The following is a 13,902-nucleotide window of genomic DNA, read 5'->3' as shown; positions in this document are numbered from 1 at the left end:
AAACAAAATGAGACATATTTATCTTACCTTCACCTGTGGGTGCAGCTCCACTCTGAGCTTCAGCTCCATCTGTATCCACTGACAGAGCTAGATCAGCTGCAGAAACAGCCACAGACAGGACACGAGTTAAAACTAAAGCTGAAACCAACCCAGTCCAAGGAACAACATCAGGAACCATTTGTGGAGGCTTGGCAGTAGTGGAGCTACAACTAAGAAGTTTGTCCTAAGGATGGTGCTTGAAAAGATCATGGGGCCATTAACACTAAGAGCTCATCTTTTTGAAAACATATATGCTCAGTAACATTCATATATCAATCAATCAATCACTCAATCAATCTTACTATATAATGATGAAAACTCTGTGTGTGTGTGTGTGTGTGTGTGTGTCTGTTCCACGTTTTTCTCCTCACTGACTTGGTCAATCCATGTGAAATTTGGCACAGTGGTAGAGGGTAATGGGAGGATGCGATTGAAGCAATATTACATCAATTGGCCAAAGGGGGGCGCTATAGCAACCACCTGAAATTGCAAACTTTGAATGGGCATATCTCATGCCCTGTATGTCGTAGAGACATGAAACTTTGCTCAGAGATGCCTCTCCTCATGAGGAACAAATTTGCCTCAAGAACCCATAACTTCCAGTCATATAGATTTTTTGCCATTTCGAATATTTTGAAAAACACTTAAAATCTCTTCCTAGGAAGTTTGACCAATCTGCATGAAACTCGGTGAACATAATCTAGGGACCAATATCTAAAGTTCCCTCTTGGCAAAAGTTGGAAAACTTACTAAAACTGAGCTTCTATAAGGCAATGACTTTAACTAGTTTTAGCCCACTAACTATCCCACTATTGGCAATGGTACTACTGTACTTTCAATAAAGCAATTGTAATATCAAATTCACAAAAACTCTGTCTGAATACATTGCTCTTCTTAATGGGTTCACTTGACTATCTAATCTGCAATTTCCTATGACCTGTATCCCAAACACACACCATGTGAAACTGTACGTGGGCAACTGTGCACTCAGTGGGTATGGACTAGTTTTATTTATAAAGCCCAATATCACAAATAACAATTTGCCTCAGAGGGCTTTACTGCATACGACATCCCTCTGTCCTTTGGACCCTCACAGCGGATAAGGAAAAACTCCCCCCCCCCCCAAAAAAACGTTAACAGGAGGAAAAAAAAGAAAATATCTATCTATCTATCTATCTATCTATCTATCTATATGTATATATACATACATATGTGTGTGATATACAGTATATGTATTATATATACATAATAAATTCTGTGACAATTTGGCCAGATATTTAGAAAGAGTTAACAACTGACCCACAGCATCATTTTTGAGGCACCAGTAGGACTCAGACTCAGACCTCATCCTCCACACCATTCCAGCGTCACAATTTTGGGCTGCAACCAGGGGCTAAAACGGCCCAAAGAAGAGCTCTGCCTCCTTATTTAAATCCATGACCCTTCAGATATGGGAGGGTAATGTGTGGGGAACACTATGCTATCTGGCTAACTAGCATCGGAACGGTCTTCCGTTTTTCCTTTTTGAATGACAAGAACACACTACTGCCAACTGCTGATGTGGAGAGTTATTTCTGCTCATGCAGGTGCAGAACATTCATGCTGGTTTGCCATCGGCTGTAGTCTTTGCAGTGTGCTCATGTGCAACTCGTTGGTTGAGATACAGGCGACTTAAGGTGATGCAATAGTTGGCTTTTGTTGCCGCTAGTTCTCTGAAGTCGGTTTGGTGTGCCTAGGCCTTTATCCAAATTCATCAAATCAAATAAAGCCAGGAGAAATATTAAAAAACCCAGCAACCCAGATAACTACCTTTTCTCCCTGCTGAGGTTGGGAGGAAGGTACCAGATACACCGGGCACTTCTCAGTTCAGCTGTGAGGCAAACTGGGTTTTTGCTCTGATATACACAATGCATATCTTTTTTTATGAGCAACATGTGTAATTGATATTTTGGCTGCTCTGTATGATTGGGCCTGGCTCTCCCTGGGAGCTAATCAGGATCAGACGCATGTGAGCAGACACAACATATGGCTCGGTTATTAACTTGACTCTACTTGGCACTGACTCCTGCCTTCCCTGTGATACAGAGCATGTGCTTGACAGATGTTGGTGGTGGAGGAAATTGGTGGTGCTGAAGACTTCAGTGAACAAAACCATACAGCATTCCTTTCAGGAGCCACACTTCCCTCTATAGATTGAAGTTTAAGCCAGCCATGGATGTAGGCAGACATGGAGACAGGCCTTATCCAGTATGAAAAGGATGGATCATTTCACTACATATTGCTAAATCAGATGCAAATGCTGGATTTGTATTCCCTCAAGACATGTCAAGCATAGTCCTCTGAGATATTTAGCATGTACTTCTGACCAGCCCTAACATTTCAACATCCATGCAACATCATTTTCTAAACATCTTTGCAGTTATGACCACGCTGCATGGATAAAGCACAGGCATCGAACAAAAAAACTAGTCTTTGTTTGATTTTTCCCTTGATCATATTCAGCCCACTGCTCTCATCTGTTACAGATCTACTGCATTGCAGATCTAAGTCTGCAACTAGAAACTGAATGGCAATAACTAAGAGAGATCTGGTCCTGAAAGAACATGAAATAAGAGTGAAAACTGCTCAACATTTTAATAAAGTGTATTGGCAAACTGGTTGTGTGATTGATTGGGTGATTCAGTATTGCATTTTCATAAAGTTGTGGGATTCACTAATGACAGGCAAAAGCCTGTTCCGTTTTGGACCAGCTCTCAGGTTAATAAGATATATGATTTTGGTAAGCTCTGAGGCCAAAGAACCCTTCCAAGAACATTAATCTCTCTTTTAATTATCAATATTGTTGTAAGCATGCTTCTCAGTTTTAGTTGCCAGTTTTACTGTCAGTTCAAATAATAATTTTTAATTCTTCTGACAGGTTTCAAAGGCATCTGTGTATTGTGAACATAACAGAGCACAATACCAATTAAAATTGTAATTTCTTATAATGATGAGCAATATTTAAGTGCAATCCTTATTTACACAAGCACTACAAGCAGTCAAAAGCAGATTTTGTTAAAGCCTCTGGAAACCCAAATCCACAATAGCCTTCTAACTATGTAATTTAGGGTCTTATGTACATAATATTAAACATGTAAAACAATTAGAAATCAGTTTCCATCCAAATTCGAAATATCTGTCTTTTAAGTTTTTGTACATTCTTGAAATTGGGTTTGATTTGGCCGTGGTTATCTCTGAGATTTATTACGCAATAAATTCCAAACCAATCATAAATCATCAGTCAGTTGTCTCATCCCGCCCCCCAGTGGCAGCGCAACAAAACCTTTCTGCTCCAGCTAGATCTCTTTGAGTCTGAGCCAACTCGTCTTTCTAGTCTTATGTTTAGAAAATACAGATCGTAAACTGGCTGAACCGCTCGGCTGCGACCCAGCGGAGGCTCTGCCTCCGGCGGGCTCCCTGCGGCACTCGAATCAGGTTGACCGGCTCCAGAGCCCGGACAATCCGAGCCTTTGCAGCTCGTGGAGCTGCAGGAAGAGGCGGCTTGTGAGTGGCCGGGCTTGCCCCCCGGGCCCGGTGCCGGTGTTGGCTCGCGGGGAGGGGACGTCATGTGCACCCTTCCTCACCCCTAACCCCAACCCCAAGCAGTTAGCTTTGCTACGCATAAACATATCCCCAGTCGCGGAGGTGATGCTGCGGGAAACAACACAGTTTTAGCCGGAGGGGAACATTATTCGAGGCGGGCAAATACTTCTACACAACGCCAGAGAGACGGCCGGCCGGCACCGGTCTCTCCCGCTTTGACGGTCGGTGTGTGTGTCAGAGTAAAGACATATTTAATCTATTAAGACTGGATGTGTTTGAATGAAAAAGGCTATTATCAGAAGAACGGAGCAGATTTATGTTTTCAGTGAAAACGTATCTCAATGAAGAAAGGCAAAGCGCTAGCCTCCCGTTGTCATTCATCTCAGCTAACAGCCGGGCTCCACCGGGCACGTCTGCAGCGCGAGTCCCGTAGCAGCTCGCCCCCCTGTTAATCAATTACAGCGGCTCCACCGGCAACGAGAGCGGCACGACAACTCTCTATTTTACGCCGCTCTTCTATTGTTTATCCGTGACACTGTGTCCGTGGCGGACATTTGAAAGCGAGTAGATGACAAACAGTACAGTAAACTTGTAGATAACTCAAATATATGTAATAACTTAGGTGGAAAATGCTTTAACATTTCATGCAGCCTACATGCAGCCTCTCGGCTCAGCAAACGGTAAACAACCCCGCTGGCTTCTCTACGTGTTGCTTCCGTACGCAGTCAGTGGAGCCCAAATGAATACGCCGCGACGCTACGCTGTATGTTTGCAGCCGGTGGAGCCCGGCCGTAACATTGCATGTAAAAGTTATGCTAACTATTCTACGAAGTAACATTAATATGAATCACGAAACATTTTGAAACTTACCATTCAGTGACCACCTGAAAGGAATCATTTTCAGCTTCTGCTTCGTCCTCTGAATCATTAGAGGGCTCAAACATGTACGGCTGGATTAAATTTGTAGCAGCCATTGCTGAGCCAGGGAGATGTCAATCAAAACGAGGGAGCTGTCAATCAGAGTGTTATCTGCCACGCCCACTCTGTCCTGGCAAGTGGTCTAAACAGCAAAATGAGCTGTTTTTAAACCAGGTTTTCTAATAGTTATTAATGGTTATTTTCACTCAGACTTTTGTGGATGATTAATGAGACACTCGACTTTGATATAGTATATGCATTTTTACTATTTCAAGCTGTGTTTCCACAGGCTTTAAACTTAGATTTTGTTAATTCTACTACATAAGACTGGAATTAATTTGTTAATTAATTGTTAATTCCACTACAGAATTCTACTACAGAAGAGATTTGATGATCACTAAAAATTAGATGGGGAAAAAAGTGGATATATCAAAATCGGTTATCGGTCAAATGAGTTGTTACATATCAGCACATCGGCATATTGGATATCAGCAAAAAATCCAATATCATGCATCCTGCAATGGAAATATTCATTTTCATTAGACATTAGGGTTGCAATGGTATGACATTTTCATGATACAATTACTGTCTCAGAGAGGTGCCGGTTTTCCAGTATCACGATATTACAGAATGTTTACTTTTATCAGTCAGAATGACCTTAAAGGAATGAAAATGGAAGGGTTATTTTTGGTTGAATAAACATCCATCCATCCATCCATCTTCTAACCGCTTCATCCTCTTGAGGGTTGCGGGGGGGGCTGAAGCCTATCCCAGCTGACATTGGGCAAGAGGCAGGGTACACCCTGGACAGGTCGCCAGACTATTGCAGGGCTGACACATAGAGACCGACAACCATTCACGCTCACATTCACACCTATGGACAATTTAGAGTTATCAATTAACCTAATCCCCAATCTGCATGTCTTTGGACTGTGGGAGGAAGCCGGAGTGCTCCACACAGAAGGGCTCACACACCCGGGATTGAACCGGGAACCCTCTTGCTTTGAGGTGACAGTGCTAACCACCACACCACCGTGCCGCCCCGGTTGAACAAACATTTTATCAGCATTTTTAATAAAACATTTTATTAAAACATTTTTAAAGTTGAAAACACTCCATTAATGGAAGTGTGTGTAAAAAGTCTCCCCTTAGGAAATAACTAAAATAGGGGGGAGATTTAATGTCCAGTTGCATTTTTTTTTTAATATCGTAGATAAGCAAATGTACATGATAACCGTCAACTTTTATATCACAGTAGGCCTATAACTTGGAACCGGTATATCGCTACAACCCTATTAGACAAAACAGGTTAGTAGGTATATTGTTTTTTTAATAAGGGCAAAAATCTAACTATTTTGTGCATATACACTTAGCCACTCTAACCCTCTTAACTTCTTAAGCCCCTTTTACACTGCCAGATTTTCCGCGAATGTTGGGCCGTTTTGCCGGCAAGCTGCGAATGTTTAGACACACATAGCAAGATTGATGAGTTTATCCGAGGTGCCCAATTTTCCGCCTCGTTGGGTAGTCATATTGGCGGAACCCTTTTAGTTTAAAAAGACCGAGGCGGCCTTCCACAACAGGAGGGGCTGTTGAAGACTTCTGGCGGTGGATAAACAGGAAACAGCTGATAGCAGGAATTAGCGAGCAGCTAGTAGCAAGAGGGAAATGGAAACCTGGCAGACACTGTAAAGAGGAGCAACAAGGGAGATGAGGAATTGCGCGCCCTCCTTGCCCTCGCAAACAAAGAGGCCATTAACTGTCAGATAACGGGAACGATGAAGAATGGGCCGACTTACGAGAGAATTGCTGAAGGACTGACTAACCGTGCATTCCCTCCCAAGTTACTGTTTACGTCACACGCTGAGCTACACATTTTGTTAGTAGCTCACGCCCCCCATTGCCCCGAAAAAGGCGCATTCTGTATAAACACAAGTAGGTAGGTGGCATTTTGCTGCACTCCCCGATTTTGTTTTTATACTGCCAATGCTGAAAGAAGACTGATTAGACTATCCTGCAAATTTGCACAATTCCTGTTTAAAAAGAGCTTTAGAGAAAAAAATTACAAAGACAATGCTTCCCATCAGTTTTGAAATTTTGACATAGTTAGAAGAATACCGGGGAGCTGAGTGCTCAATTGAATAAATAAATGTATTAGACAGGGTATAATATAGTCCCTGGATTGCTAAAGCCTTGAGGTATGCATTTGAGGTTTAAGATACTACTTTGGGTTGTAATGAAAAACTAACTCCTCTATCGGGCAACTAGTCTTGAGTCTTGTAGCTGTTACTATGCTTTTGAGCCTACCAATATACCATGCACTCCACAACACAGTAAAGTAATATTTTGCCATGTAGTAAAATGATGTTTTCTCAGTACACTTGAAGAAAAGAAGAAAAGAAGAACTGAGATGATCTTCCTAAAGCCTGGTTTCAGCCATCCCATCAGACAGTGGCTGTGATTGATTACAAGTATCCACAGCCTTGGAAAATGAGGGATTGGGGGCAATAGGATGCTTTTCCATCCAAGGCTGCAAGGCTGAATAAGACTGCTGGCTGCTGCATTCCAACAGCCTGCTGCCTCTGCCATGAAAGGGCCCTTTGAGAGCTGAGAGGCCAGGCCACGGCTCCATCTACTGGGGTTTTGACAGAGGGCCTTCTGGCACACCTCTACACTTTCCTTCCCTTTCCTGTTCAAACTGCTTGTATATATATGTGTGTGTGTGTGTGTGTGTGTGTGTGTGTGTGTCCTCTTGCCTCTCAGTCCTCTAACCTTTGTCTCTGTTAGGCCCCATCCTCCACCCCTCAACATTTTGTGCCTTCACTTACAGCCCTTCCTTGAGCTTTTGGCAGGGGCTGATTTAGCAGAGAGCAGACTGGAGTTAGACAAACATTTCTCTAAGGCAGAGCTACTTTAGAGGCAGATATGATTTTACTGGCAGAGTTAAACCTCAATGCATGGAAGCAAATAACCACAGAGTGTCAAAGGAGGAAAACATGACTGAAAACTCAACCACTGCTTTTCTTCTCTCCACGAATGTGAGTGTTTAATGAAGTATCACGTTTTTTGTAAATCAATATAGCTGTATGAAGTACATGGGTAAATATGGTTAATAAAGCTCATCCTGCTGAGCAAGTGAATTGTTGATGCACTTGTGTGGTACCTTCTCTCCTGGTTGACTGTGCCAATACATATTTATGTTGGAGTGATAGCTAGTTAACATTAGTAATGAGGTGACACCGTGTACTAAGTGCACCTAACCTTTCCCCTTTCCCCCGATATACTGGACTGAAAACAGTGTGACCAAGTGATATTTGATCTTTCATTCTGACTTCCTAACAAAATGTAACATGTATCGCTTGTCACAGCTTCTGCTTATGTTTCCACTATTCTCCACCTGCTGTGGGAGTCCCTAGAAATTTATACTTTCAGAGGTTAGCGCCACTGCTGCCAAAAGTGGTTGGTCAAGCAGATGTGACATCACATCACAACAAGGATGCAGACAACCAACACTACTACATCTGTATAGCCTGGTTCCAGACCATAGACCCCGCCCACTCAATTGAGTAGGCTTGCATCTCTGGTCTGGCATACTGCAATGAATTTGCGATTTATCTCGTCCAAACGATGGACGGCCCAATGAACGCCGGGGGTGGGGGCGGGTCTAGCGATTAGCCAATCAGCGCCACGCTGAAGTCAAGCTGTATGCCGGTAGGTAACTGGTGAGGATAGCAACAATGGCAACCGCTACAGATCCTACAGACCACATTAATGATGCTATCGAGGTATTTCGCCACTATTCGCGTTAATGGAGGACCAAATTAAGGAAGCTGCTAAACTGGATTAACGGCGATGCAGCTGGGCGTGCAAGACGATGGAGACATTTTAAATGGGCAATGCTCGCTTGTTTTCGGCACCCCCGAGGCATGGATACTAATGACGTCAGATTCTGGGTGAGTCGTTGATCTCTACTGATTGGTTAGGGAAAAATCAAATTCCCTCCCCCTTGTAAATTGCCTTCAATGGAGGCAGTGTCAGACTGAAGGTTCTGGGAGCTTCAGTCTGACACTCAGGCTAACATCTGTATGGAGCAGGACAATTGATACTTTAAAAGAGGCCAGTGGGTCGTGGAGAACACTTGTTGGACAAGTATGTTAAGTTCGACATCACAAACATCGGAAAGAAGGGTTAGTAAACAGTAAAAAGCAGCATGGAAGCCAGTGAAATGTTATGGCAGTTACTTCTATTTATATCTGTTTATTCAGTCTCTCTTTCCAACTCAGTGCCGACTAATTAGGAATGATGTTTGAGCACTGCTTGGATGGAGACTGACGGAATTTGTAGCGGCGCATCATCGCATCATGCCGGAAAAGGGGCCAGAGTAAGTGCATCCATTTGGGTGGCAAATTAATCTTTCCCAGGATGGTGAAGGCATGACCTGCCCTAATGATTGGCTTACCCTGACATTCTTACCCTTACCCTAACCATTCTCACTCCTCTTTCCTTAACAAAAGCACTCACAATGTAGCAGCATCAGCCATTGGTGTGAGTTGTGAGCTGCAGTTCAGCAGTAAATGATCAGCCGTGTGTGTCTCATTGTGGATGGTGAAGCTGTAGAATGGATTTGTGGAGTTTGTTAGTCGTAGCGGAGGCTGTTTGCAGCTAGCTCTGCTTGTTAGCTGCTGAACAGCAGCAGACCAAGCAGCTACTTCACAGCTGATCCCCGCAGGACTCCACTTGCATCAGTTGTTGTTTGACAGGCAGGTAGGAGGCTCAGTTATCTGTGAGTGTAGCTGTGCTGTAAGTAAACAGTCTCAACTCAGATCAGTTTTCTCTGACAGAGATGGAAGTTTAGTTTTTATTACCAACTCTGTGAGAGGACATGAGTTTAAACCTCCAGACTAACATGTTGCAGATTAAGAAAGAATTCAGGCTTTGATTAAGTTATTTTTCTGCTTCTTAACAGTGAGATGAATAAGTCAGAGTTTACATTGAACCTCAGATTAGTTGTCTCAGATTAGTTAATCGTGGTGTTTTATGAGAGCATAACAAGAGAGATGTTGAGCTTTTATAATGATGATCAGTAGGTGTGTGCTCGTAAATCACCCCTTAAACCTGTCAAAAACTGCTAAAGAAATGACAGTTTGTAAGTGTGCAGAAATTATTTGTAGCTGTAGACAAAATTTGTCTAAATGAATATTCTTTTACAACCTGTCACCTTGGTTCTATTTACTGATACACAAATTATCATCACTGGATTAGTTTAAAGAAAAAAAAAACATAAAAAAAACATAAAGACATCATAATGACTAAAAGTTGACTAAAATGTCATGAATTTCAGTCAACTAAAATATCCATACTAACTAAAACTAGACTAAAACTATGAAGGATGAAAATGGATACAATGTGACTAAAACTAATTTTCATCTAAAGACTAAGACTAGATATAAAATAGCTGTCAAAATTAATACTGGCAACAAGTACTGGCCAATCAGAGGGAGGGTAAGTAAGTCACGCCTTCGCCATCCTAGAAAATTTGCACCCAGTTGTCATATTTCCATCACTGTTGTTTGGAGCTGACCACTGCGGAGACATTTGTCTCAGGAATGAATGCCGATTGTAATCTTCCCCTTTTAAAACAAAGCCAGATGTTAGTGGGTGTTAGTGGGTCATTTGTCCAGTGGGAAAGAGGCTTCAGAAGTGGGTATACAACATACAGCCAATCAGTGTAGAGAAAAAAAGTAAATGCATGCAGAGGAAATGACAAATAACAGTGGTCTCACTGTGGCCTGTAAAATGAAGTGGAGACACAGGGAAAACACTATAACAAGGTTCCGAAAAGTTGAGTTTAAGGGTAGGTTACAAGTTGTTAATTGGGGTAAGAAACTATTAGTGTGAATATAGGCCAAAACTTAGAGAAGAATTTCCATTTTCACATTTAACCACATGAAAGACCTCACACTTTAAGACTGCTTAAACTGACTTTGCTTTGATGTTTAGCACACAAAGTTTCACATGATTCTCTTATATAATTATTCAGCCTCTACAACAACAGCTTGTGTCATGTGACAAACTGTCTTTATTCAGTTTAAAGTGCTTTCACTCCTCTCCCTGCTCTAAAAGTATCAGCACAACCAACCACATTCTTTCACTTAATCTGGCACTTGACCTGATGCCGTTCAGACTCTGTATACATTGCTATGGTCTCAGTGTTGCTGGAAGGGCACACATTATCTCCCCCGTCTAAAAAAGTCTGGTCCTGGTCAATCTCCCCCTGTACAGATATCCAGTTCAGACCGCACTGTGTGCCTCCTCTGTCTCTCTCACCCTGGTCAGCCTCTCAGTTTTCTGTCATGGGAGTTATTTAGGGCCTCCTCAGTTACACAGGAAAGTGCTGTCTTAATAAAGAAAGAACCACTCAGCTGTTTTGAGTTTTATATTAATGGGATCATTAGATACATCCCTAGATTGTTCTCAAAATAGTAGATTTTGCTTTGTTTCATTTAGATATAGTTCTTAGTAAATAAGTGCCGTGCATCTACTTATTTACTATCAATTAGGGTGGGGGTGGGCGACATTGTGCATGGTGATATTGTATCAATTCACGGACATCAAGTATAGATCTTTTGTTATACACAATATTCATTTTTGCAAATACACATCTTACTAAAACTTTTTCTACGAATAAAATCAATTTCTTTTTCAGTCCACTAGATGGTGCTGATTTTTCTTTCCCTGGTGACATCAGCAAGGGTGTCAGCACCGTCAGTGTCTGGATTTTTTGACATTGAAGGAAAGGTGGATTTTGATATGATATGATATGATATTTTGCAAACAGTGTCATATGAGAATAAAATACTCTGGGAATGCTACGAACATGAGGGCTCACCGCACACTCCACCATCCAGAGATAGCATTAGCTGCTGACAGCCAAGCTAATGCTACACTGAGTCCGCCGAAAAATAAACTAACGCTGGACACACTTAGCTTGACAGAACTACCACCCAACTCTGAGAGAGCTAAGAAAATAACACAGTCCATCACCTACTTCATGTGCAAAGATCTGCATCCATACAGCAGTGTTGAAAACAAAGGCTTTTGTTGCATGCTAAAAACACTGGAACTCAGGTATGTGACTCAGTCCCGATGTTTTTTCACCAACACAGCCAACCAAGCTCTACAGTGAAGCATAAAGTTGAGGAATCTTTAAGTACAGCAGGAAGGGTGGCATTAACTTGACACCTGGACTTTGAGGTCAGTTGATTCATATGTGACTATAACGGCACATTATCTCACAGAGAACGTTCAAATGCTGTCTCATGTTCTCCAAACTAGAGCAGTCTAGAGAAAGCCACACCGGAGCAAAAATTACAGACAACGCTTCTAACATGGATGTTGCCATTCAGTTAGCAGGGTACCTGGATGTTAAGTGTTTCCCTCACACACTGAATCTGGCCTCGCAGAGGGCTTTAAATCTGCCAACAGTTCAGGTTGTCAGGTGTATGAAGCAATTCTGACAGGTTTTATGATGGTGTTTGTCAGTCTGTCTGTTTTGCATCACATTTTGCTGTGACAAAATTGATTAAAGTGAGATGAACAGACTGAAAACTTTATCTTATGAGGAAAAACTGGTGTTGACAAAATTTTCCTTTGGGGAAATAATTTGCAGTTGGAAAAAGAGGTAATAAATTGTAATATATTGCAATATATTTTATTGCAATACTCAGCATATCACAATTTTGCAAAAATATTGTATTGTTTTAATGTTGTATCATGGGTTCTCTGGCGATTCCCACCCCTACTATAAGTCTGATGTGTCCTGCAGTCACTCGCACCCAGTTATAAGGACTGACAGTGTTGTGCACAGGGCATGTGTTTTTGAATAAGTACAGATATGGTTTCATATGGTTCTATCTGATTTAATTAAATACTGTAATTTCCCCTATAAATCATGTCTTCCACCTTCTGTGGCATCTTACTTTTTTTAAAAGAATATCCAAGTATTCATTACAGGTTTGCAGAGGTAGGAAACTGACATCCAAACCAGGTGGCATTTTTACATCTGTCTGTCTTTTTGAGCCTTACCAGTGCTATATCTAAACACAAGATTGTCCTGAGGATTAGGGGAGAGTCATTAACATAAAATGAAAGAAAAAGAAAAACAGGCCACCTTGGCACATGAATGTGCTCAGCCATCATGAGGATGGTGCTAGAGGAAAGCTCACAGACTGTCCAAATTGTGAGGGGTTCATCCTCTGGGGAACATGAATGTGTTCAGTAAATTTAATAGCATTATGTCCATTACATTTTTAATTTTCTTATATATGATAAATTTTGGCCCATGTTGACCAGGGGAAAGGTCACCATAATGATTAGGAATCATCCTCTGGTGACCATGAGAATCAAATTTTATACGTTCACCAGCTGTCCCTGTTCAGGATGAACAAAGCAACCAAACTATACTGGTGCAAACGTGTTGTTGCTAAGAAACCAATCTTTCAAAGGATCTACTTAATCTTTTCACTCTTCCCTGATAGAATCTGTGGCTGGAGCACAACTGTTACGAAACTAGATAAGTACACAATGTGGGTTGAGTATACCGTCCTCACTTTGTTACTGGTTGAAACAGGAATGGCAGATGTAAAACCAGCAGAAGACAGAAGAGGTGAACAAGCCTTCCATAAACTTTATGACCAAATTTTGCAGAGAAGCCATTTACTCACCACCACAAGCAATGTCCTGTCTGCTGGACTGAGCTATCAGGGAAAGGAGGTGAAATGAAGCCAATGCAGACAAAAATGAGAGCAGAAATCCTAAAATAGTACTCTCCCAAGTCAATTAGGAGTGTGATAGAAAGTCTGATGGAATGTTTTTCTGTTATTTCAACCAATCTCTTAACCTCTACAACACACACCTACTCTCCTGACTGTGAAAGGAGACACAGACGGTGCCCTGAAATTATGACCCCTCATAAAAGCTTAGGGTTAGTGTATCTGATGGAAGCACCTAGGGTGCAAACAACCCAGACTACCTGAAGCAACATACCATACACTCACTCTCTTTGTTAGGTGGCTCCAATGCAAAATGGGTCAAATGAAAATAAACATTTGATAAAATAATTTACCACTACTTTTACTATAACATACAATAATGACTTAATGAATCTCATAGACTTTGTTTATTTATCTGATTGTGAACATATTTGGGCATGATATTCTAAAGTTACTTTCAAACAAATGTGTAAAGATTTAATAATTTCCTGGCCACAAAAAGGAAGCAAACATCAAAACAAGCTTTCAGATACTCAGCCACTATCTTATCCACATCCTGTAAGGCTGATATGGCCAATCTCTTGGCAATGGA

The 13,902-nt window shown here is 41.6% G+C and overlaps 1 protein-coding gene across 3 annotated transcripts in view; it reads right to left on the bottom strand.

Annotated features, from left to right (window-relative positions):
• ror2 (receptor tyrosine kinase-like orphan receptor 2) overlaps positions 1-13,902 on the bottom strand; it is a 92,366-nt gene that overhangs the window by 39,003 nt on the left and 39,461 nt on the right. For 2 of the 3 annotated variants that reach the window (XM_033647657.2, XM_078162032.1), the window contains exon 2: positions 28-96. The exons of the other annotated variant lie outside the window; for it this stretch is intronic. In XM_033647657.2, coding sequence (XP_033503548.2) covers positions 28-96 — 69 coding nt within the window. The remainder of the gene's footprint in view (positions 1-27; positions 97-13,902) is intronic. 3 annotated transcript variants of the gene reach the window in all.

The sequence above is a fragment of the Epinephelus lanceolatus genome, chromosome 19 (assembly GCF_041903045.1).
Source record: "Epinephelus lanceolatus isolate andai-2023 chromosome 19, ASM4190304v1, whole genome shotgun sequence".
NCBI lineage: Eukaryota > Metazoa > Chordata > Actinopteri > Perciformes > Serranidae > Epinephelus > Epinephelus lanceolatus.
Note: the sequence above shows the minus strand (reverse complement) of the source record. Positions and strands in the feature narration are given on the sequence as shown.